At 36.1% G+C, this 26,979-nt stretch overlaps 1 protein-coding gene and 1 pseudogene across 1 annotated transcript in view; one reads left to right on the top strand and one right to left on the bottom strand.

Annotated features, from left to right (window-relative positions):
- The window catches only part of LOC145977977 (Golgi to ER traffic protein 4 homolog), a 29,693-nt gene extending 3,029 nt beyond the window's left edge, over positions 1-26,664 (bottom strand). Inside the window, exons 1-7 of the mRNA XM_083110325.1 lie at positions 26,483-26,664; positions 16,542-16,620; positions 15,418-15,512; positions 5,812-5,954; positions 5,059-5,197; positions 4,079-4,219; positions 3,131-3,276 (exon numbers count right to left, since the gene is read on the bottom strand). Coding sequence (XP_082966451.1) covers positions 3,131-3,276; positions 4,079-4,219; positions 5,059-5,197; positions 5,812-5,954; positions 15,418-15,512; positions 16,542-16,620; positions 26,483-26,601 — 862 coding nt within the window. The 5' untranslated portion in view covers positions 26,602-26,664. The remainder of the gene's footprint in view (positions 1-3,130; positions 3,277-4,078; positions 4,220-5,058; positions 5,198-5,811; positions 5,955-15,417; positions 15,513-16,541; positions 16,621-26,482) is intronic.
- LOC145978408 (26S proteasome non-ATPase regulatory subunit 11 pseudogene) lies at positions 9,272-10,936 on the top strand (annotated as a pseudogene).
- Positions 26,665-26,979: the final 315 nt, after the last annotated feature.

A 26,979-nucleotide genomic window follows, 5' to 3' on the forward strand; every position in this document is an offset into this window, starting at 1 on the left:
CGCCTGCTTAGATGCTCTCATATATAGGATATTGGAAAATATTTTGTATCCAATATTTAATAGTGTTATCCCCCTGTAGTTGGCACAATTCCTTTTATCACCCTTTTTATGGATGGGGAAGATAACTCCATATTTCCAACTACATGGTATTTTCTCTTGATCCCATATCATGCAAACTAGCTCATGAACTTTCTTCCAAAGTGTTTCTCCACCCTTTTTAAATATCTCCGCAGGGAGCAGATCTTCTCCAGGTGCTTTATTATTATTTAATTTTAATATTGCACACTTTACTTCTTCAAACGATGGTCTTTGTACCTCACATTCTGTAACTAGGGTTTGGTCTTCATCTGCATTATCTGTTATATTAAATTTAGATTCATAGAGCTCCTGAAAATATTCTGACCATCTTTCCAGGCATTTGGCTTGATCCGTAATAAGCTTCCCATTTTTGTCTTTACATAGGTTTAACCTTGGTTGATATCCAGTACTAAGATTTCTAACAGCTTTGTACATTTGTCTTGTATTACCCTCTGTCTGATGTTCCTCTATTTTCCTTACTCGCTCCTCCATCCAATATGTCTTTTTCCTCCTACAGATTTTAGTCGCTTCCTTCCTAGCATCTTTATATGCATTCATCGATGCTCTTGTTTCTCTTTGAATCATCTTTTTCCGTAACTCATTTTTCTTCCCTATTAGTACTCTACACTCTTCATCATACCAATCTTTTCTGTTAGATCTCTTCCTTTGCCCTAATATCTCTTCTGATGTTTCAGTCAGAGTTTTCTTCATATCATTCCATATTTCCTCAATGCTATTGTTTTCATTCTCATCACTTAATTGTTGGTGTATTTGTTCCTGAAAAGCTCTCTTATCGCTGTCTTTCTTTAACTTTTCTATATCCCAACCAGTTCTCTTTTTCCCTTAATTTTGCCTATATTAGACAATCGTTGCCGCAATATAGATTTGACTAGGAAGTGATCACTGTCACAGTTGGCCCCTCTGCGTGTTTTAACGTCTATAACAGATGTGGCATATCTGCTGTTCACCAGAACATGATCTATCTGGTTTGTGTATGTTCCGCCGGGAGCTCTCCAGGTGCCTTTATAAATATTTTTCCTAGGGAATTGGGTACTTTTTGCAAGCATTTTATTTTGTATACAGTACTGTATTAATCTCCAACCATTCTCACTGGTGACTGAATGTAAAGAATTCTTTCCTGCCACTTCTTTGACTTCAGATTCTCTTCCAATTTTTGCATTGAAGTCACCCATGACAAGTAGTATATCATGTCTACTTGTACTTTCATTTAACAAGTCCAACTCGTCATAAAATTTTTCCTTGTCCAGTTCTTCTGCATCCTCGTTAGGTGCGTAAGCAGAGATGATGGAGATGTTATAGAACTTGCCTTTAAGTCTAATTTTACACAGTCTGTCATTTACTGGTATAAATTCCATTAGTGATTTCCTAGCTTCTCTACTTATTATAAAGCCTGTACCCCTGTGTCCTCTGGTTTCAGCACCACTGTACAAAACTGTACAGTTTCCCTTGTCTATCTGACCACTCCCAGGCCATCTTATTTCTTGCAGTGCCAGAACATGCAACTTATATTTTATAAATTCATCAACAATTTCTGGCAGCTTACCAGCTTGTAGCATTGTTTGCACATTCCATGTCCCCATCCTGAGATCATTTACCTTAACTCGTAGCCGTGTTCGTCTTCTGGTTTCCTTCCATATCCGAGGCTCATTGTTGGGTCTCTGAACAGCGGATATTTTCCGAGGATTGGGTCGTCAGCCCAATGCCTCAACCCCCAACCTGGAGGACCAGGATTTGTATTGGGTTTACTCCCTTAGAGAGATTGGCTTCACCACGCCTTACAGAGCTCTCTCTACCCATGGTTTTCTTTCAGGGTTTTCCTTCCCTTAGCCTTTGAGTTAATCCCTACCCGCAAGGCAGCGGGGGCAGCACCTATTTAATGGCGGTGCTTACTCGCCATGTCACCAGGCCGTTATCAAGCATTGTGGTATTTAATGAGTGTAGTCTTGCCAAGAACTACACTCCCACACTCACAACGAAAAACTGTTTTCTTATGCTTGTAATAACCGTAAAGTACAGGAAAATAATTCTACAATGCAAGCAATGCTTACATACAAGAAAAACTATAGTTGAAGAACATCAAGAAAGAATATCAGGTGATATGTTGAGCATGGTACAAAGTTGCAGGTGAACAAAAGACCGGCCTCAAAAGAACAGTTGCATGGGCTGTAGCTGTATGTCAAAATGTTCTTTACTTTTCAAACGACCCACGTACACAGGCATGTAAAAATACTGTTTTAGGAAGTGGTTAATGGATAGTAAATGCTTCCTTTCTGGATATTGCGGGGAGGTGGGTAGCGACAGCTTAAAAAGATGCCATTTTGTTTTTAGAATAAGTCTTGGCTGTGATTTTATAAAAATTAAGTTCATGATATTTCTGAACAGTTCTCATATTAAGATGGGCAAAAAAAAAAACTTTTTATAGACCAGAATAAAAAGGTTGCCTATGAAACCCAACAATCCACACATAAAATCTCATTCTGATAGATGATCCTTTACGCCAGCAACACACAATCACGTTTCTTTAATTGGAGATTCCATGACAGCTCGATCTCAAATTGATTTGGTTTATTTTACTTCACTTTTCTACCACTTTCTGGCTAATGGCGAAGAAGTGGATGAGCGATATGATGAAATTGATGAAGGGGACACTTGCAATGAACATCCATGCCCAAGCCAGGACCCCTGGCATAGCCTGTAAAGATGCATGATAAATGCTTCTGAAAGTATGTGTTTCCTAGAATTGTCGTCTCTCGTATGCAACTGCACCCACACACCATGCTGATTGGCCTTGACACATCTATTGTTTCAGTTGAATGTGTTCCGAGACTGTCGACAGTTCTAAGAAAGACCTTAAGATACAGACGAGACAAAGAATGACCACACAGGCTTGAAAAAAAAAACATTCATTCTACATTTGACTTTACAGACTGCACATAATGCTACCTCGTTTTGATATTTGCAGATTTCAACCCTCATGCACAGCACAATACACTTCACACTTAATACACTTCACACTTAGCCCTATACGTACCAAGGAACCGTCGTGGTTTCGGCTTGGCTGATGGTGCTCCAAAAAATATCTGGCCAATTTTATCTAAATATTCTGAGTATGACGGATCCCTCTTAATGCTGGGTTCATACTGCTGGCAAAGGACAGTGAACACTCCATGCTTGCCACTAGAAACAACAACAATGCTATTAGAAACCATCTCTTGACACTACAAACCACATGAGAAAGTACAGTGCATCCAGTTTTGTAGAAACAAAATTCCATGACTTTTCCAGACCAAGTCATTATGGCAATTCAAGAATTTACACATGAGTGTAAGAAGGTCACTACATTTTAGTTAAACACCACACTTACTTGCCACGTATTGACTGTTTGTAAACAATGTCCTTTTATGAAAAATCATAGCAATTACAGTATAGATAATACATAATTGTAGTAAAATTTAATGTACATATATTAATTCTAGTATCAACCACAAACCCAAAAATTGCAAGAAAGTGGCAAACACCAATAGCCACTTACTGCAGTAGTTTCTACTTGAAAATAGTTCAAAACATGACCCCTTTATCTAAAGTACTTAATATGTAATTTCTTCTGTAACTACTAGTAATATTCAGTATATCAAACTCAAGTATAGATAGGCCACATAAAACTTAAAATGTCATGCTTGTCCTTCCTTCTTTGCTAAAAACCTACTTTTTGTGCACTTCCACAAAAATACTGCACTGATTTTTCCATAAACACAGCAAATTTCAATGATTTTTCCAGAAAAAAGTATATTTCCAAATCATCATGATTTCCAGGCTGGTAGACACCCTCTTGTACATAAGTTGTACAAAATACACTGTTAATAGCTTGTGATCAATAGATTAGGTTCTTTCTTTCTTTTTTGGTTATTTTTAAGTCACTTTTCTATAGCTACAGTTAATCATAATGAGGATGAAATGGATAAGATCTGCATGTACATACCTGTCTACAGCTTGTAACAAAAACCAGATAAAGTTTAGAAGTGGTAATAGATATGGCGGGCCCTTCTTGATATTGGGATGTTGTGTTGTGTAACTTGTGAAGGCCACTGATGCAGTTGACTTATTCCTTAGACACAAGTACCTGAAAGATGCAAGGGTAAAAAGCAGTTATAAATCATTTTATTTTCTGTTTTGTTGTTTTATGCAACCCCAGATGTAGAGTAAGGGCTTGGCAACACTGCGTGAACATCTGACACAAGTCTAGTTTCTGCCTGGTGTTACCGAGTGCTGCAAGTTTTAACCTGATATCCTATTTTCTTATCCTGGCAATGGGGATGAGATATCCCTCTCAAACATCGATATCCTTTTGTTTTTGCTTTTTCTATTTTCAAGACATAAATATCAAGAATTAAAACTTAACAAACTAATAACAAAATTGTGTTGTGATAAAGCATCCTTTGTTTAATTCCTGATGGCACAGAAAAAACGATGACTATGTTATGAGTCTTTACATAGTAAGTAAAAAGGCAACAGGGATGGTACAGAGAATGTATAATATTACCAAGCACATTGCCCATTGCTATTTTCAATTTTTCTCTTACGTTGTACACATTTTTAAATTCACACAGAAGTGACATATGTCACTTGAGGGTCTCACCAATCGAATGCAGGCTTGTGCAGCCTGTCATGCCACTATGGAGTGAAACATTGTTGCTGGACTGGCTTGTTCTCAAGCAGCATGTACCGCGTGTCATTTGTTGCTGAAATATCCCTTAAACTGCATAAAGCAAATCGAATTAACAGGGCGATAAACAATTTGCCTGGTAATACTTATGTATCTCACTCTACCAGGGCTATCGGTACAAGAGTATTCCTCAAATGATAATGGCAACAGTTGAGTCATGAAATTTGACACTGACACTTCTTTTCTAACTTAAGCAACAACCTGTCAATAAATATCCTAGCAGTAAAGTGACTTACTGAAGCACAGCTTGAGCAATGAATAAGTCCACCTCACTGGTGAACCCTCTCTGCAGGTGCAGCTCCACCAGCATTGTCCCACAGCCATTGCCATCCGTGGAATGGAGAAAGTGATACCGAGCTAAAATATAGTTTTTCTCTGCAACAAAAAGTAGACAATGACTATCAATAACATGGGAAAATAACCATACACACAAAACTTAGTTTCAGGTTTCAAAATTCACTTCCAAAAATTAATGCCGAGGATAAACGTGAGGGAAAAATAATATTTTTTCTTGTAGTTTACGGTTCTTATAAGCAAATAAACAAAATATTTGATGTAATGTTTCATGAGAACACATGTTCCATTCACCAGATATTTATATTTTATTATTATGCTGATGAATAAATGTCTGATGAAGGGAACGTGTGTTCTCATTAAATATTACATCAAATATTTTGTTTATTTGCTTATAAGAACCATAAACTACAAGAAAAATAATTCTACAGTGCAATCAATACACACACACAGGGAGAAAAGTTGCCCAATATTGCATTCTGCAATTATTGCATGATAGCAAAAAAGAGAAAATTTGCACAAACCACTCAGTGAATATTGCTGATCATGAGCCACAGCTTCCGTGAACTCATCCATACATATACATAGACCAATACTTCCAATTTTGAACCAATGAATTCAAGAATGACCTCACAAACAATGTACCAGACCCACCAACCAAAAGGGACTATTAAAATTCTTGCAATATACCTTACCTCTCCAAAATATCTGTGCTATACTTTGATGGAACTGAGGGTGTCCACTTTTGTGTTCAGGAGAACCTCGCATGGACCACCTCAGAGCAGACCGGAGGAAAGTTTCTCGTTCAGGTACATGCGCATTTATCATGCTGAATAGCCTGGAAAAGCAAAGGAAAGAAATAGATTACTAGTGCCTAAACACATCTAGAAACATGTATGCACATACCATTTACATTGATTTTTTTAAAAGACCAGGGGTTTTCTTCACAAAGCGTGAATAGCTGAACTAGAGGGATATAAACATAATCTCTCTATGGTTTCTAGGCCAATCAGAAACTAGGAAAATGTTATCTGCTAGGCAGCTAGAAGTGAATGAAAACCAGAGAAGCAGCTCTTACACACATGTTGCCAGTTTGTAGTTAAAACCTCACTTTTGACTGCCTTATTTGGTTCAAGAGTAATTATTTGTAGCCACCAGTCTCCTAGTGTGCTGAAGTGAGAGCATTTCGCTCGAGCTCCAAATAGTTTACACGTTTGAACAGGCAAAATGAGTGGTATACACTTGAGGCCCAGTAGTACATGTTTAAGTTTAACAGTAATGTCTGTGGTAGTGGATCTTCAAATATGGAACGTGAGGTAAAAGATGTAGTGAAATTGAAATTTAAGTGAACATAGTCATTATCGCCATGTTAAAATGATATTTGAAAATGTAATAGGTGATTGTGGGCAGAAACAGCCATGCTGAATATTTTACATATACGAGGAGGTACCCAAAAAAAAATGGAATTTTGTCACCTTGTTTTATTTTGACCGTACATGTTGTAGGTACATTCAGGTAAGCATGTCTACTCTAGTCACCTTCAAAGTATTGCCCATGTGCTTTAATGCAATTGTCCCAACGTTTTTCCCCCTGTTGAATAGTTTCGAAACTCCTCTGGCGCAATACTCCTCAAGGTTTTGTCCATAATGTCTTTGACCTCATTGACGTCATGGAATCGCTTCCCTTTCACATTCCTCTTCATCTGCAGGAACAAAAATGTCACAGGGCACTAAATCGGGTGAGTATGGGGGATGGGGCACAAGCACCATGTTGTTCTTTGCCAAGAACTGTCGCACTGACATGGCCATGTGGGCTGGGGCATTGTCATGGTGCAGTAACCACATTAGCAGACACCTGTCTCATCTTCAAATCGTCAGTTAAAATGCGCTGGCAGGTACCCCAGGAGACGACTCCACTTCTTCAGAAATTTGCTCGATGGCCTTTCGACGATCTTCATTAATAGCATCTCGGCCAGACCTTGGCAAGTCTTCAGTTGACATGTCACCATCTTTGAACTGGGAAAACCACTCGTAGACTTGTGTCTTTCCCAAAGAAGCTTCATTAAAAGCTTGGCGAAGCATAACAGTCTCAGCAGCAGTTTTTCCCAACAAGAAACAAAATTTAACACAGGTCCTTTGCTCCTTGTGGTCCACCATCTCAACAATCACTCAAAAATCGCCAGACTCTTGCCGCAACACCTCCTCGTATGTGTCTACGATTACAGTCTCATTAAAATGATATTCCATTGTAAATGCTCGCATAAGGTTGGAGACTCAACAGAGTACCAGCAAGTGAAAGTGGTCCCATTAAGTACTCTACAGTTTCTCCCAATGCGACAGCAGCATGTGGTTTGTGCTGGAAAGGTCTACATTCAGCAAATATGGAAAGAACCGCAGCTTAGGCCGAACACAGTTAAGAGAGAGACCAAAATGACTTGATTACAAGGCAACAGTATTACCACTATATCATGCGTGGATGCTCTTGTCTCGGGTACTTATGGAAGTATTACTTTCTTAACTACTCTAGTATGACAATAAAAATAATACATTGTCATAACTACATTTGAAAATGGTTAGGCTAAGTCCAAAATTCCACATTTGTGCAATATCTATAATAATTTAGTCATATGATTGCTCAAAATTTTATTCATATAATGCAATTAAGTGTCTGAAATTACTATTTAAACTAATTTCATTAAATATGATGTTTAAAAAAGCCAATTTGTATATCATGACAAAATTATCAAATTGTGCAATATTCTGAATTCATATTCATAACAGTTATTTTTGACTGACAATATGAAAAAACAAATATCTTCAATCATATGTGTTCTTTCAGGCAAGCAAGATAAGTTACATTCAAATTTATAATTAAATTTATTGAAATTATGTACATTTGCATTGACATCAAGGTTTATATATAAAGGTCAACTCTTTAAAATTGTTCAATGTTTAATATGATGTCATACTTGGTATTTTGTACCAACATTCAAAAAATAGTAATTGTAATCATTAGATAAGTATATTGTGATATACATAGTAAAATAGCTGTAACAGAGCAAATATGTACATTTACAACACAAACATTCAAGCTGTTAAGCACTTATGGACAAAAATATAAAACAAAAACAATTGAAGATAACACATACTAAAAAATCTGGCTTGAACTAGTTGCTCTAATAGTAGTTGTCTGTGACTTGTGAAAATCTCAAGATGGATGGTACATAAGTAAAAATGTGACGATTGGTGAAGGTTTGATATCATTAAAAATCTGGATCTTTTGAGAGATTATACTTGATAAGTTAATCTTTAATAGTTTGTTGAAACTATATAGAGACATTTTGTTGATAACAGAAGCTTGAAAATGCTTTTATAATGGAATAATCTGTATAACGAAAAAGGAAAGATTTGGAACTGGTGTAAAGTGCCTAGTTTAATAATTGAGAGCAGGAAATTATTATCTGCTGGCATCAGCATTAACTAGCTAGTAAATGAATATTGCATTATCTAAAATGAAATGTTATGAGAAATAAGACTAAGTGAGCGTAATATTTTCTACATTTTGAATGTGAACAAGCCAAATGTGAAGTTTTTGAAAATTGAAGGAAGCCATCTTGTGGACCTGATTGAGGAATCTGACATGTTGAGTGTGCTCAGATGTAGAACTGACGCATACTTAAATATTTAGTGAAAAACTTGCTCTGTCTCACAAGGAGACAATAAAGAAATGTTTTCTAAATATAAATAACATTTATATGTTATAAATGTTCTTGTAAATAATTGCATAATTTGATGCTACTGTAATTTTTGTTGTTTCTAGTTTTTTCTTCTTCTTTCTTTTCATTATTATCAATATAATAATTATAAAGTTATCAGTATATGTAAATTTAAATTTCCTTTTCAACATAGCACCATAGTTACCTATTGCGCCAATACCGAGTTTAAATTATACTGACAAAGTTGTTATATATTTAAGATTATGAGACGTCAGGTGATTAGTTGAAAAGGTTCAAGCTTATAATAATCTTTGTATTGTTTTGCTTCTTGTTCTGGTTTCTGAGGTTAGGTGTTTTTACCTTTAAATATGTCAGATCCAAATGGTGATTTCTGCTTGGCAGATGTTATGGCTGCTCTCAATGCTATCAAGGATGGCCAAACAGATCTCAAAGCTAATCAGGAGGATCTCAAAGCTAATCAGGACAAGACTAATGCTCAATTGACAGAGCTGAATGATATTATTAAAACTAGTATCTCAGAAGTCAGAGTGTTCAGAGGTGAAATCGAAGCTACTTGTACAGAGCTTAGAGAAGAGATCAAAGATGAACTCGAGGTGGGCGAAAATACAAAAATGGCGGCTATATGTGTGGAAAGAGCCCAGTTAATGTCAACCTCAGATAAGTTAGAGGAAATATATGATATGTCCAGGCTTCTGCAAGAACAGGGAGATAAAAGTGAAGAAGATGCAATTTATGTCAAAGAACAAAGTATCTTGAAACTAGGAGAGACTTACAAGAAAGATGGCAAAGCAAAAGAACTGTCTGAACTTATTAAGCAGACGAGACCCTTCCTCTGCACCATTAGTAAGGCAAAGGCAGCAAAATTGGTTCGTGCTCTGGTTGACATGTTCTTGGATCTGGAAGCCACCATTGGCAGTAAAGTTCAGTTGTGCAAGGAATGCATTGAGTGTACAAAACAAGATAAAAATACTATCCTCGGGCAGTATTTGGAAGCCTGCCTAATAGCTTTGTATTTTGACACTGGAATGTTTACTGAAGCTCTTCACTTAGGATCGACCTTATTAAGAGAACTGAATAAGTTTGATGACAAAATGTTATTGCTAGAGGTTCAACTTCTAGAAAGTAAAACTTACCATGCCTTGAGTAATCTTCCAAAAGCACGTGCAGCACTTACCTCAGCTCGGACTACAGCTAATTCAATATATTGCCCTACAAAACTACAAGCATCGCTTGATATGCAGTCAGGCATTCTTCATGCTGCTGATGAGATAGACTTCAAAACAGCATACTCTTACTTCTATGAAGCATTTGAAGGCTATGATAGTGTGGAAAGCTCAAAGGCTTTGACTGCATTGAAGTACATGCTGCTGTCTAAAATAATGTTGAACACACCAGAAGATGTTCAGCAGATCATAAGCGGGAAACTGGCTCTGAAGTATGCCGGAAGTGCAATTGAAGCTATGAAGTGTGTTGCTCAAGCAAGTCTTAAGAGATCTCTGGTAGACTTTCAGGAGGCTGTGGATCAGTTTAAAGAAGAACTGGAAAATGATCCAATTGTTCGAGCACATTTAGACAGCCTTTATGACACAATGTTGGAACAAAACCTTTGTCAGATCATTGAACCTTATTCTCGTGTTCAGGTGGATTATGTTTCAAAATGCATTAACATACCTGTAAACCAAGTAGAGAAGAAAATTTCCCAAATGATTTTGGACAAGAAGTTTCACGGTATTCTAGACCAAGGTGAAGGGGTGTTTCCCCAAAGTGTTTCAAATGTCCAGTTGAAGGATACAATTAGGAAAGGCACCAAACTTAAATTGAAACAAATTAATAAGACTGTTTTCACCAATTGCCCAGGTGCAAGGAGAAAAGTAACAACTCATCCTAAACATGTTCGTAAAAGAACATTCCGGCAGAGATGTTTGAAATTATGGAGGAGAAAATTTCGTCTAGAAGCATTCCATGCTTACTCCTCACATATTTGTACTTTGACTGTGATAACATACTTGATCATGCATCGTACACATGTACGCAGAAGATGTCACGATGATGTCATGAAGTTAAAGTTAACTTCAAATTTATAATATCTTAGACTTACATTTTAATCATTTGATTACTTACCTGTAATGTATCTTTTCAAAGGCATTGTTGCAGCATGCAGACATGTCTTACTATATTTTATCAGATATGTGACTGAAAATTACTTGATGGGTAAAGATTGTTACATACTTATAGTGCTTATCATTCGTGATTAAGTTCAGAATTACAGTAATATGAGCTATGAGTGTTGTAACATTATTATGTGGTTGCATATATTTGGAAAAAGTATGTTATGAATCATACATAGTTTTATTAGTATGTGAATTTGAAACATACAGTTTAGCGAAATAACTATATTGTGTACATGTAACATCTGATACGAAGAGTTATCTTGAATACTTTCACTATGACAGTGTCAGTACATGTTTTAATTTGGGTATTGTCGATGGAGTAAGGTCAGTGGTTACATAGCTTGACATGTTGAGTCATGAATATAGTTCTGTTTCAATGCTGAAATAAATAAATCACAAATGCATACCCTAAAGTTGAAAAATATTATGTTTAAAGAAAAGAATTACACTTTACATTGTTCTGTGTGAACATGAAGTATAACTTTGTGACCTAAGGATAGGTTCACATGCTTCCGATATCATGTGAAGTAAAGACATGTCGACTTCGAAGTGTTATAAGGGGATGTTGAAGAAACCGAAGACAGGTTTCATCCCAACACAGAAAAGTCTCGGAGCATCAAACTTTAAGAGGTTCAATATAATGATTTGGAATTTAATATCCTTTATCTCAGATTACAAGGTGATGGTAGGGGGAGTAGTTAGAACACTCACACCCGATGGTAACCTGTTGTCTAGGTAAAGTAAGGGAATATTAATAAAGGGGTTCATGCATATTTATTCACTTTGTTCAGCAGTCTGATTCTTCTGTTGGAATACACTGTTAGCAATAAAGGTGCGGTAATTTGGGCACACGTGTTAACATTTGACCACATGTAAGCTGACAACTTATTATGATTGTATACCCATCTGACTTTCAAAGCTTTTTAATTTTAACAAAGATTGATTTGCCATACATCCTGAAATATTGTTGCAGGATAATTTAATCTATACTTACCATCCACAGAGTAAAGTAACTTTAAGGGTTGGTTGGTTGGGAGTTTCTTATTGACTGAGTGTCAAGGGTGGTGTATATAAGACCTCAGTTCTTTACTTTTTCGTTCTTCGTATATTAATTTTAGCATTATGAAATTGCTTATGCGAACATGTTGTTTATTTTGTTGGTTTGAAGGACAAAAGATACTTCTTCATTCCACAACCATACCCACAAGGGTTGGTTGGTTGGGAGTTTCTTATTGACTGAGTGTCAAGGGTGGTATATAAGACCTCAGTTCTTTACTTTTTCGTTCTTTGTATATTAATTTTAGCATTATGAAATTGCTTATGCAAACATGTTGTTTATTTTGTTGGTTTGAAGGACAAAAGATACTTCTTCATTCCACAACCATACCCATAAGGGTTGGTTGGTTGGGAGTTTCTTATTGACTGAGTGTCAAGGGTGGTATATAAGACCTCAGTTCTTTATTTTTTCATTCTTCGTATATTAATTTTGGCATTATGCAATTGCTTATGCTAACTTGTTGTTTATTTTGTTGGTTTGAAGGAAAAAAGATACTGCTTCATTTCACAACCATACCCATGAGGGTTGGTTGGTTGAGTTCTTCTTCTTAGGATGTTGGTTAAAGGTGGTACTGTGAGTCACAGTACTTTGTGCAGAATTTTTCTTTTGTCAGCTGTTAATGTCAAAATTTTCTCACTTTTCATGCTTCTTTCATTGAGTCTGAAACATTAGTTCAGGTATGAAGTATTCCTCTGTAGAGTTTGCCTTAAGTTGATCTTCATGATCCGACATTGGTCTTCCATCATATTTCTTGATCCTTAGTTGTGTTGAAGGGTGGAAAAATTCAATATAACAAATATTCTTTGTTATGTGTATTTTGGAGTGCAAAAAATGTATAATATAATGTGATGGCATGTGCATAATAATTTTGAATGCTAAGATTTAGCTTTGGCTTGAAAAATATTTACTAGAGCACAAAGATTCCAAGAGTTGAATCGTAGGCTCAAATAGGAATGAACTTGACAAAGAGCAAAGAGATTCACGTGTTGATCCAAGCTTCAGTCAAAGTAGTAGTTTCCTTTAAAAATGCTAGAATGCATTATGGCTCCAAAATGTGTTCACAAAGGGCTGAATAGTAAGTTCGAGCCGTGACGCTGTGAGTTCAGGAACAACAATTATTTATGATTTATAATTTTAGTGCGCACATCATAATTTATACATTTCTTGCATGAATTCATTTGTGATGTAAAAAATCTTATATTCAGCACTCTGTAAATCTGAGGATGTTTGCTTTTCGATGCAGGGACTTACATTTTTGTCTTGTTAGCTGATGTTGCTAGATGAATGGATCAATTCCTAATGGGAAATTTAGGGAAATTTAGATCAGAGGTGACTTACTCTACATGTAGAAAATTATTATTAATATATTTTTTGGCTAAATAAAATTTAATATAGAAATTATGTTCCCAGGTTGAGAATGAAGTTCTGAATGGTGCTTCATTGTTTGATAATAAATAATAATGTTATGTAGGTACATTGTTTATGTAAAAATGGTTACTTTACTGGATAATAATTGTTGGTATGTCGAACTTGATGTTTTTTGTTTTTCAATATTATTATGTACTAAATGTTCATTATGGGTAGTTGAAATGTATTGGTTCATGATGAACAAGTTCTGGTTGTATTGTTGGAAAACAAATATTCAGTCACACTCAATTGATTATAATGCTGAACATGTAAACAGATTGTAAATATAGAGGCATTGTATTGATGATTATATGTTAAATGTCTCAGTAGGGCTCAGATCTGTTGTGGGTTCGTCCCTTGTTGAGCGCCAGTATGACAATAAAAATAATACATTGTCATAACTACATTTGAAAATGGTTAGGCTAAGTCCAAAATTCCACATTTGTGCAATATCTATAATAATTTAGTCATATGATTGCTCAAAATTTTATTCATATAATGCAATTAAGTGTCTGAAATTACTATTTAAACTAATTTCATTAAATATGATGTTTAAAAAAGCCAATTTGTATATCATGACAAAATTATCAAATTGTGCAATATTCTGAATTCATATTCATAACAGTTATTTTTGACTGACAATATGAAAAAACAAATATCTTCAATCATATGTGTTCTTTCAGGCAAGCAAGATAAGTTACATTCAAATTTATAATTAAATTTATTGAAATTATGTACATTTGCATTGACATCAAGGTTTATATATAAAGGTCAACTCTTTAAAATTGTTCAATGTTTAATATGATGTCATACTTGGTATTTTGTACCAACATTCAAAAAATAGTAATTGTAATCATTAGATAAGTATATTGTGATATACATAGTAAAATAGCTGTAACAGAGCAAATATGTACATTTACAACACAAACATTCAAGCTGTTAAGCACTTATGGAAAAAAATATAAAACAAAAACAATTGAAGATAACACATACTAAAAAATCTGGCTTGAACTAGTTGCTCTAATAGTAGTTGTCTGTGACTTGTGAAAATCTCAAGATGGATGGTACATAAGTAAAAATGTGACGATTGGTGAAGGTTTGATATCATTAAAAATCTGGATCTTTTGAGAGATTATACTTGATAAGTTAATCTTTAATAGTTTGTTGAAACTATATAGAGACATTTTGTTGATAACAGAAGCTTGAAAATGCTTTTATAATGGAATAATCTGTATAACGAAAAAGGAAAGATTTGGAACTGGTGTAAAGTGCCTAGTTTAATAATTGAGAGCAGGAAATTATTATCTGCTGGCATCAGCATTAACTAGCTAGTAAATGAATATTGCATTATCTAAAATGAAATGTTATGAGAAATAAGACTAAGTGAGCGTAATATTTTCTACATTTTGAATGTGAACAAGCCAAATGTGAAGTTTTTGAAAATTGAAGGAAGCCATCTTGTGGACCTGATTGAGGAATCTGACATGTTGAGTGTGCTCAGATGTAGAACTGACGCATACTTAAATATTTAGTGAAAAACTTGCTCTGTCTCACAAGGAGACAATAAAGAAATGTTTTCTAAATATAAATAACATTTATATGTTATAAATGTTCTTGTAAATAATTGCATAATTTGATGCTACTGTAATTTTTGTTGTTTCTAGTTTTTTCTTCTTCTTTCTTTTCATTATTATCAATATAATAATTATAAAGTTATCAGTATATGTAAATTTAAATTTCCTTTTCAACATAGCACCATAGTTACCTATTGCGCCAATACCGAGTTTAAATTATACTGACAAAGTTGTTATACTAGGAGCATTACTTAATATAACTACAGAAAGCATATGAAGAAGAATGGTTGATATGCCAGACCAAAAGTGCCAAAACAATATTAAGAGTTCACAAGCACCACTATGTTTTAACTTACCTTGACAGTTTACTAAAATGCTCATCTGATGGAGGAGTTTCAGATTTGATGAGAACTTCCACCAAAAGAATGGCAAGATCAGCGCCGCTGGATTGCTATAATAAGGAACAATTTATTAGACTAATAACTTACACATATGCACACAAATCATTTCTACTTTGATCTAGTTAAAACACCTATAGCTCATTTCTTTCGCCCTTTCTAACACTGAAACTTACTTATTGTACACTGCGGAACATTCTATAAGGTGTAATTAGGAATTTCTCACAAAGGTAACTTCAATTTTTCATGTTACGAGTAGTTATTGTTGTTCCTTTTCTCCGATTTGGAGTAGGGTAAGCAGGATTTCCAACCTTGTAAACGAAAAAAATACATAGTTCCATGTTAATTTTCTATTTTTTCCTGGGTTTTAAATTAGGCTAATACGTAGAACCATGCACGGGTAGCCCCACGAACCATTCACAGGTTTTAAATTATGCTAATACATAGAAGCATGCACGGGTAACCCCATAAACCATTCACGGATAGCAACACGAACCATTCATGGTAAGGTTAGGTTAGGCAAGCATAGATAAAATTTGGGGTCACGTCATCTTTTTGGAAAAAGACGGGGTGGTTGGAAACAGAGACAGGGGCTTACATCATGAAACACACGGAATATCCGGTTCTCGTAGACGACGTACATGGAAGCAACAGCAATTGCGATATTTTTATACATATAAACAAGAATTATCGCAAAAAAGATGACAGAAAATACATTCGGGAACTTCAAGAATGCTACAGAAAGTGATTTGCGTAAGTAGTTTCTTGTGTAAAAATTAAGAAATCCGTTTTGACTAGATCAAAGTGTTACCCACAAATCTACTACACAATTTAATAACAGAAGAAAACTATTAAAATTTTATGATTTCAAACACGTTCATGTCTATTTTTACATCTCACAAAATAAGCTTCCCTTCCTAACCTGTATAACAGGTATACAAATTTGAAAACTGTAATTTAACATCTTATGATAAAATATTAAGTTTCCACAGAGTAATCGATTGAATCTTACTTTTCAATAAATGAACAATTTGATCATTAAGCTGTTCTAACAAACACACACCATGCAGTTCACAACATACCTCATTATTCCTCAACAACAACGTTGCACCATCATACAACATGTCCAGTAATTCCCCATATCTCTGCAAGCCAAGATACCTGAAACAAATAATACATTCCAATACAATACTAAGACATAAAACCAGCTGTTTACCTGAAATACAATTTTAGTCACTGTTGTAATTTTGAGAAATGAACGTGCCATCAGGTTTTAAGTATTGCTGAAGGTTACTTAATGTACACACACACTCAAAATGAGGTTACGGAGGAAAGTTTCCCAGGTATATTTTACCACTCGGCCCTTGAATTCCATTGAGACTCCCATTCTGTGGAAGCAACTGGGCACAATATATATAGATTTCTCTCCAGTATGGTGCAGTGGGCTTGACATATTATATCCATGAGGTTAACAGAGGCTAACATTCCCTGGGTATTGTGACGTTTTTCCTGCGCGATTTGTAATAAAGACGTATTACGTCTATATTTCGCGTAGAAAAAGCCCCACATTCCTCCTTCGTAGTACGCCTTGCGTCATGCTTGTTTTGTTGGTTGTGCCAGTCGCCGCTAGGTGTCTCCACCTATCTTTGCCCAGTGCTGCATTTACGAACGTGTAAGCTGAATCAGTTCCGATCCGACCGACTTTCACGTAACAGTCAGGTTCTCGCAGGGAAACGAGCGAGAAAAAAGGAGGACGACGTGCGATTAGTGTGGAACAGTGTCTCGCTGGACGAGACTTGCATTTTTTTGATATCCTAATTGCGCGCACTGTTTTGGATTATTTCTCCATACTTCGGACAACCACCCAAAGTTTGGATTGTTCTCACAATCTCGCATTTGAAGTCAAGTAGTGGAAGGACTACGTTTTTTGTATGGAATCTAATACGCGTGTTCCCATTCATGTTTGACGTGTGACAGACTGTTTTGGCGTATTATGCACGATACACGTTACCACTACCTCTAAGGAGCGTTCCCACGGAACCATGATTGAGGGGAAAAGCTGAGTTTCGTCATGCCAATGTGGAGGAAAAGACGACCGGATGAGAAGGAAGGCAAATCCTATTTGACGCTCCAGATGCAGAGTTCGATTGGTCAGATGGAACAGTTTTGAGTGCACTATTGAGGTATGTACTGTGTCAAATCCCTCTTTTGTGACATATTCAAATAAAGTGAAGTGCGTCGGGTTCATATATTTTGAATCTCCAGTTCGAATAATTGGAATGAAGAAGATATAAGCGTCGAATTATTGGAACTATGCAAATTGAATTATTCACGTAATTATTTGGGCAAGCGCGTCATTGCCACTATTCGTCGTATGCAAAAAAGTAAAGGAGAATTTCTAAATTTTCTTAATAATAAATAGACCAAGGCGTACACTGGCGTAGTTTACTATTGAGTCTCAGAGGGTGTCAGAATACAATGAGAGATAATGTTTGTTTGGCACAATAAAGATATTAAAATAAAGTAACTAGGGAGCATCAAAGTAAAAAGGGGATAAATTGTTACAAGAAGAAATAAGAGTTTTTTTGCTATAACGTGTTGTTGAGAATTTTAGCTTGTTAAAGGTGTTTGATATTATATCATTCTACGGTTTGGTTGAATTTATTCTTGTTTGTTGCCGTAACTAAAACGACCTGATGTATGAAATTATGAAGTAAGTGAAGGGGGAGAAATAATTGTTGAATCTATTTTTGGAAATAATCTTGTGTGATTAATAAAACGGGGCTTTCCTTAAGAATTGTTTTGATGTGTAAGTTTCCATGTTGGGACGTTAATCAATCTTCACTGCGAGATTAACGCAATAAATTTTGACTTAGGGTCACAAATGAACTCTATTCTCTCTTTTTCCTTTTTTTGGAACCTTGCTTGCTAACAGAGAACGAAAGATTACCAGCGTTAAATGAAAAGACGAATTGATTGGTTAATATTGCATGCATTTTTTGTGGTGTTCCGTGTACACTCCCGTACATGAATATACACATATCTAAATTGAATGGTCGGTATAGTGTGAAATTTTCCACGATACTCTGTGACTATATTTATTGCATACCTTTTGTTTTGCTTAGCTTTTTTGGGAGGGTCCCGTATCTTCGGACGCGTGTCACCCCCTTTTTTCCCATTGGTTCTCAATAGAGACTGAGGCGGCAGTGATAAACGCTTGCCATTAACCTCAACATTTTTGTGACTTTTGTAACTGGTTTGTTGTTATTCGTTTCTACGAACGTACGTCAATTGATCCCGGACCTTTTGCACGTTTCCTTAAATAACTTTCACTATCTTTCTTACGTACGCAACAACCACGTTACAAAGTTCCTGGTAGCAGAGCATGGTTACGATCCACGGACCTCTGGGTTATGGGCCCAGCACGCTTCCATCCTAGCCCAACTTTCCACCGCCAACGAAAAAGCTGTCTCAACGTTGGTGGCATCTTTAGCACTTGTTTCAACGTACGGCGGGTTTCCGTTTTCCTGACACCAACTCAACGCTTCTTCGGTTGACACTTCTCGTTGGGAAGCGTCGACGTCAACTTTATTCCCTACGATGATAAATGGAAAGCTGCTCCCATCCTTCACGTCTGCATAATATAGGAATTCATTCCTCCACAGAGTCAAGTTTTTGAAACTGATTTGGTCATCCACTGCATAAGTGAGGAGGCAAATATCCGAACCACAGTAAAATGGTGTCCTCAGGCTCTTGAATCTTTCTTGGCCTGCAGTGTCCCAAATCTGTAATGTGTACATTTCACCATTAATTTCTATATCCTTATTGAGGAATTCAAATCCGATTCTGAATTAGCTGGTCCTCCTTCCGCTGATCGTGCAAAATGTTGGGCGCAAGCCTTCCATCATTTACAAAAAGCATGGCTAACGCGGCGTAATAGATACGACCCTAAAAGGCAACCTTCCTCCTTTAAGGTTGGGGATTTAGTTCTCTATAAAACCTTCCCACAAAGTAATGCCTTTCAGAAAGTCACTGCAAAGCTCCAACAACGTTGGGCGGGTCCTGCTAAAGTTTTTAAGGTTTTGGGTCCCGTAACTGTTCTATTAGTCGATCCGGAAACGGAGGTTTTCCTCCGGAAGGTCCATATTTCACATGTCAAACCATATTATCTGCGAGAGGAATCTTCATTAGAGGTGGACTTATCAGATTCCCAGATGGCTTCACTTTTGTACCCCACCCGGGAGCAGAATCCACATCGTTCCTCACGCCCGTTCCAACCTTTATACTGTAACCTTTTCCACCGAACTGGACACTCTGCTTCTCATTGCCGACGTCGTCCCCCCACCACCCGTCACTCTTCTCATGACCCAGTTCCTCGCATCTAAGAAATGCACGGAATACTACAACTTTGGCTTTTGTATTTTGGTCGTGTATTTGACTTAGAATCTTAAGAATATTGAAGATATATATATATTTACGCAATTTTGATATATACATGATTTCTATGTTAATATTTTTTCATGTTGTAAATTAGCTTATGTGTGGTATATTGTGTTTTTGAGACAAATGCTTCTTGTCAAATGTCAATCATAACTTCATTGGTAAATAATGTCTTATGGCATATTACTTACTGCAATTTTTGGTGTATATGTAGAATGACTGTTTTAATCACAAATTGTAATTGGTGCTCCCATTTCTCATTGTATTCCCCTCTGTTTAGGTTTCCTCTCCTCTTTCCTATCCTTTTTTTTTCTTCTCTTCTATTCTTCTATTCTAATTCGCTCTTTTTTCTGTTTATTTTTCATGTTTATTGAGGAAACATAAATATCGAGTGTGCCAGCCTGGAATCATTATTTGACGCACAAATGGAAAACAACCACCATATTACTCTCTTGGAGTACTAACTTGATTGTAAAACGTCTTCTCTGTTTTTAGAGAAATTCTCCACATTATAGTGTTTATTTGGACTTTCCTTTTCTACTTACAGGTGTTATTTAACAGGTATCTTTATATTGAGTGTATTGTGAAACTTGAATGTTTAATTTGATGTAATGCCCTTTTAATGGCACATATACTCATATCTCCGGTAAAGAATATTCTTACTTGTAATGTTAATTTTCATCCTATATGGTCATTTCATTATTACGATTGCAATCGATTTTTCATGCTCACCTTTTTCGCAATCATTTTTTATGGAGTATTTATTCATCTTCTTATCTATTGTGTTTAAATTGGTTACCAACATTGTGCATATTTTGATATTATTCAATCTAGTCTCAATTTAATCAATTTGTGTGGGATATATATATATATATATTTTAGGTACTTGTTTGCATATATTCTCACATGGTATGTGTGTTCTCTATTTATTATGTGTCTTTATGGTTCTTTAAAACACACGCATTTGGGTATTTCTTCTTCGATTAAGGGGAATTTGTTTACATATATATTAGATGCTCCAAAATGGTATATCTGTGTCTGGTTGGTTCATGTGCCTTTCTTGCCAAATTATTATGGTTGTTATTATTATATATATTTGTTCTTTTTATATTTGTTAGCCGGGGGAGTTTGTGACGTTTTTCCTGCGCGATTTGTAATAAAGACGTATTACGTCTATATTTCGCGTAGAAAAAGCCCCACATTCCTCCTTCGTAGTACGCCTTGCGTCATGCTTGTTTTGTTGGTTGTGCCAGTCGCCGCTAGGTGTCTCCACCTATCTTTGCCCAGTGCTGCATTTACGAACGTGTAAGCTGAATCAGTTCCGATCTGACCGACTTTCACGTAACAGTCAGGTTCTCGCAGGGAAACGAGCGAGAAAAAAGGAGGATGACGTGCGATTAGTGTGGAACAGTGTCTCGCTGGACGAGACTTGCATTTTTTTGATATCCTAATTGCGCGCACTGTTTTGGATTATTTCTCCATACTTCGGACAACCACCCAAAGTTTGGATTGTTCTCACAATCTCGCATTTGAAGTCAAGTAGTGGAAGGACTACGTTTTTTGTATGGAATCTAATACGCGTGTTCCCATTCATGTTTGACGTGTGACAGACTGTTTTGGCGTATTATGCACGATACACGTTACCACTACTTCTAAGGAGCGTTCCCACGGAACCATGATTGAGGGAAAAGCTGGGTTTCGTCATGCCAATGTGGAGGAAAAGACGACCGGATGAGAAGGAAGGCAAATCCTATTTGACGCTCCAGTTGCAGAGTTCGATTCGTCAGATGGAACAGTTTTGAGTGCACTATTGAGGTATGTACTGTGTCAAATCCCTCTTTTGTGACATATTCAAATAAAGTGAAGTGCGTCGGGTTCATATATTTTGAATCTCCAGTTCGAATAATTGGAATGAAGAAGATATAAGCGTCGAATTATTGGAACTATGCAAATTGAATTATTCACGTAATTATTTGGGCAAGCGCGTCATCGCCACTATTCGTCGTATGCAAAAAAAGTAAAGGAGAATTTCTAAATTTTCTTAATAATAAATAGACCAAGGCGTACACCAGCGTAGTTTACTATTGAGTCTCGGAGGGTGTCAGAATACAATGAGAGATAATGTTTGTTTGGCACAATAAAGATATTAAAATAAAGTAACTAGGGAGCATCAAAGTAAAAAGGGGATAAATTGTTACATGAAGAAATAAGAGTTTTTTGCTATAACGTGTTGTTGAGAATTTTAGCTTGTTAAAGGTGTTTGATATTATATCATTCTACGGTTTGGTTGAATTTATTCTTGTTTGTTGCCGTAACTAAAACGACCTGATGTATGAAATTATGAAGTAAGTGAAGGGGGAGAAATAATTGTTGAATCTATTTTTGGAAATAATCTTGTGTGATTAATAAAACGGGGCTTTCCTTAAGAATTGTTTTGATGTGTAAGTTTCCATGTTGGGACGTTAATCAATCTTCGCTGCGAGATTAACGCAATAAATTTTGACTTAGGGTCACAAATGAACTCTATTCTCTCTTTTCCTTTTTTTGGAACCTTGCTTGCTAACAGAGAACGAAAGATTACCAGCGTTAAATGAAAAGACGAATTGATTGGTTAACCTCTTAACTGGGTATGACGTAATACTCCGTTCTGGCTCTACTGATTTATAATGGGCATGACGGGATACTACGTTCTCATGTTCTTACTGCTGATATCTGTTGTGTATGACGAGATACTTCGTACAATTACTTTCTTCTTTGTTTCACCAGATGGCTCTGACTTCCAGACTGTTGTAACCGTTAAGAGTTAGCGGGAAGCAACGAACACAGCCCGACGTTCAGTTCTATCGCGTATGCAATAATGGCTCAGGCAAATCAGAAGCGACTGCGTGTTTTTCCTGCTGAGGAAATCCGAGATATATTGTAGTTGTAAATTTCGCATATTGTAAAAAGTACAAGAAGGACCAATAAAAGAATAAACAATACCTAAATGGTATGCCATGGAGCACACAAATATTAACTCAAATATTGGTTTACGAAATTCATCAATTTATCAACAAAAATTCCCAGGGCAGATTGGCTTTCGACGAGGAAATTACCCAGTTAAGAGGTTAATATTGCATGCATTTTTTGTGGTGTTCCGTGTACACTCCCGTACATGAATATACACATATCTAAATTGAATGGTCGGTATAGTGTGAAATTTTCCACGATACTCTGTGACTATATTTATTGCATACCTTTTGTTTTGCTTAGCTTTTTTGGGAGGGTCCCGTATCTTCGGACGCGTGTCACCCCCTTTTTTCCCATTGGTTCTCAATAGAGACTGAGGCGGCAGTGATAAACGCTTGCCATTAACCTCAACATTTTTTGTGACTTTTGTAACTGGTTTGTTGTTATTCGTTTCTACGAACGTACGTCAATTGATCCCGGACCTTTTGCACGTTTCCTTAAATAACTTTCACTATCTTTCTTACGTACGCAACAACCACGTTACAAAGTTCCTGGTATCAGAGCAGGTTTTATTAATTTATATACTAGAAATATCACAAAATGTTTTTCCCTTCACACTACTATTTTTGGTAGTATTGGTGATACCAACATTCCGTTTATACCTTTTTCTTGTGCACTAAATTCCCTTGTGGCCATACATTGTTGGTGCTTAACAATTTTTTTTTTTGTTAACCTTGGAGCCCCCCCTTTTTTTTCCGGACGATAGATTTACCCCCCCCCCTTTTTTTTGAGACATTCTTTTGAAAATATTTTTTTTGTACAGATTCATACATAAGAACTTTTGTTTATTGATTTTCAATATTTTACAGTATATCTTGATGTTGCATTATTGCACTTACCTTGTATTTTGGATATTGTTAGTCCCCTTTTTGTTTTGGCTATATTTTTTGACACCTTTTGGATATCCTCATCGAGGAACAAATATAATGTCGCTTCCCTTTCAAGGCCATTTGCCTCGGGTTGGGTCGACCTCTTTTCCCTTCCCCCCGGTTAATATACAACCTTCACCCTTTTTACAGACCCCAAACTTACACACACCCAGAGAACTTTTGTTGCCTCCCGATTATTCATATATTACAAATTATATCAGATATACAACTGTTGTTGATCTTTTACGGGTTTTACAACCGACGGATGTTACACGTTACAGTATGAAGAGTTTAAGCCAGTGGTTCCGGAAGTGTGCCATGCCTGGCTTACAGTGGGTGCCGCGAAAAGTTCAAATATTTTCACATTGTACATTGTGAAATACAATTGTAAATTCAATCAATGATATGATTGTTGCAGAGATTGGAACAAGTTTACAATACCGGACCACTTTCCAATTTCTATGAAATTTCGCCAACTCACTAATTGTGAACTCTTAATCATGAATCTGCATGTAATAATTAGCGGTAGAGTATGGAATTCGAGAAAAACTAAATAAACTATGTTTTCTTAATATAACGTAACCCTACTATAAGAACAGCAGCTCAATGAAACACGCCATTTCCCCGATTGGGTGTCACTTATCGCACAACACTTTAGCAACATTGTGTCCTGCCATCACAGGAGAGAGCTTTTTCATGTTAGGCAAGACAAGGTAAGGCATCTCTTAGCAAAAATATTAATTTTTCTTTGTATTTATGGTAATGGAACCTAACCTAACCCCGTAGGCATTCCTCGTCTGACGTCAATATTCAAGGTAGCCAGATTGTTGTGCGTAAAGGAAGACCATTATGAATTGCGAAAGAAAGATGGTTCTGAATTCCTGTGTATGGACAATCACCGTGGTAAATCGCAAGGTTATTTTACAAGTTCTACACATAAATGTACAATTTTAACAAGTGACCGCCAAATATGAACTACAGATATGTCATCAGGACACCGAAATTAGTAAGTAGGTGAAATTTTATAGAAATTGGAGTGTGGTCCGGTATTGTAAACTCATGCCCAGAAATTTATTATTTAGTACTATGAAATAAATGCTGAATTTGAAATATGTGTCTATTTTTTAACTAAAGGCAAGCAACCTAACCACACTAACTGAGCATTGTTAAGTGTTAGATAGGCCTACATTCTTACATGGGCGCTGCGGAAAGATCTTGAAACAATAAGGGTGCCGTGAAACGAAAAAGTTTGGGAACCACTTCTTTAAGCCAATACCATGACTCCTCAGTAGTATTTGTTGTTTTCTCCACAAAGTGGCACAGTGGTCATATTCTGTTGTAATTGAGGTTTTGTCTTCCAGAGTGCACCATGGTGCAACACGACATACTGAGGGAACCTACTCACAACAGAAATGAGAGGATCAACTCAAAGCATACATCTGATGCTCTTATGGAAAGTTAAACTGCAAAATAAATAGTGAGTATGATTCAAATAGGTATGACTTACGATGACCGGACCCCCTTTGCTATTTTCTTCATATTTGACATACTTACTAATTGACGCCTGCTAATGACGAATCTGAAGTTAAAATTTGTCGGAAAAGTCTAGAAATTGCAAAATAATTGCAAACTATTGACGCTAGACCCACGACCCATTGATGTGTGGCTAGGTTAGGCAAACATAGTCAAAATTTGGTGTCGTGGTAGTATCAGGATCTAGAAATTGCAAAATAATTGCGAACCATTGACGCTAGCTCCACGAACCATTGACACGTGGTTAGGTTAGGTAAACATACTTAAAATTTGGTGTCGTGGTAGTATCAGGAATATATATATTTCCTTGTGAAACAAAAAAATTCGTTAAAATAGAAGGTTTCCATTCCCAAAACTAACACCATATTTTAGCTTATTTTGCAATTTCTAGACGTTTCCGACAACTTTTAACTTCAGATTTGTGATTAGGAGGCATCAATTAGTGAGTATGCCAAATATGAAGAAGGGTCCGGTCATCTTTAGTCGTTCCTTCAAATATATTTTGCACCCACCAGATAAAAATAATCAGTTAACAGGTAAAATGGTGTGAGAATAGGGCAGATGTTTGCTCTCACATGTATGTATGGACAACTTAATCATCTGCACATTGGTCTATAATCATTATTACCATAGTGTGACAAAATAGTGTGCATAATTTACTTGTAACAGAGGTTTTATTTATATAAATTGGCTCACAAAGTTACATACTATATAATCTAAAACCAATAAGAAAATATTAAAATGGAACTAACAAACATCAATTTGAATCCATGTTCATATTGGGATGCGCATGAAGATTGAGTTAGGGTATTTTCTATTCAAACTTCCCCAAGCAGCTTTAACTGGTATTTGTCTTGCATGATCAATTTTAATTCCTGACAAATTGTTTCAGAAGTCAAAATTCAACATTCAGCAAAATTAAATGGCTCACGGTTGCATGCATATCAAATAACGAAGTACATTTTAGGATATAGACGGTGTCTTCAAATAATGAAAATGTTCATAATTAAGCTTTATAACATACTTATCAAAAACTACAATATTTAACATTCCACATATACAGGAAACGATGACATGCACAGAAATTATAGTTTTTCCAACTTTTCAAAACACTTGCGTCATTTTAGAGCATATACTGCTGTTAAGGTAATAGACATTCTACAAAAAATTACCTGTAATATAATGATCTGTACAATTGATGAGCCTCGTAATAATCACCGGCATTAACAGATGTCTCTAATTTTGACAAAAGTCTTTGAACACCATGCGAAATCACTCTTTCTCCAGCCATGTTGACAATTTGCCACTCTACTTGTAAAACCTGGACGAAAATTGCCGAAGCACAGGGGATCGGCAAAACTAGCACAGGAATACGAATTAGCCAGCAGGGAAGAAGCTAATCACTTGCACACTTAATTCCGCTCAGCTGGTAAAAGCTAATCATTCGAAGCAGTAGAGGCGAATCACAGGGCCGCAATTTAAATTCAATTTAATGTTGTTTTTTGTTTAATAGGTGAACTTTATTATTTGTGCCATGCTGATCACGAATATGAAACTCGTTTATTTCTATCACGCAAGGTTTTCTTACAAATCAAATTTCAAAATTTGGGCTTTGTCCAATATTGAATACTGTTTTATAATAATTTTTATTTTCTTCAATCAGAATAAG

The sequence above is a fragment of the Lepisma saccharinum genome, chromosome 24 (assembly GCF_977018435.1).
Source record: "Lepisma saccharinum chromosome 24, izLepSacc3.1, whole genome shotgun sequence".
Lineage (NCBI taxonomy): Eukaryota > Metazoa > Arthropoda > Insecta > Zygentoma > Lepismatidae > Lepisma > Lepisma saccharinum.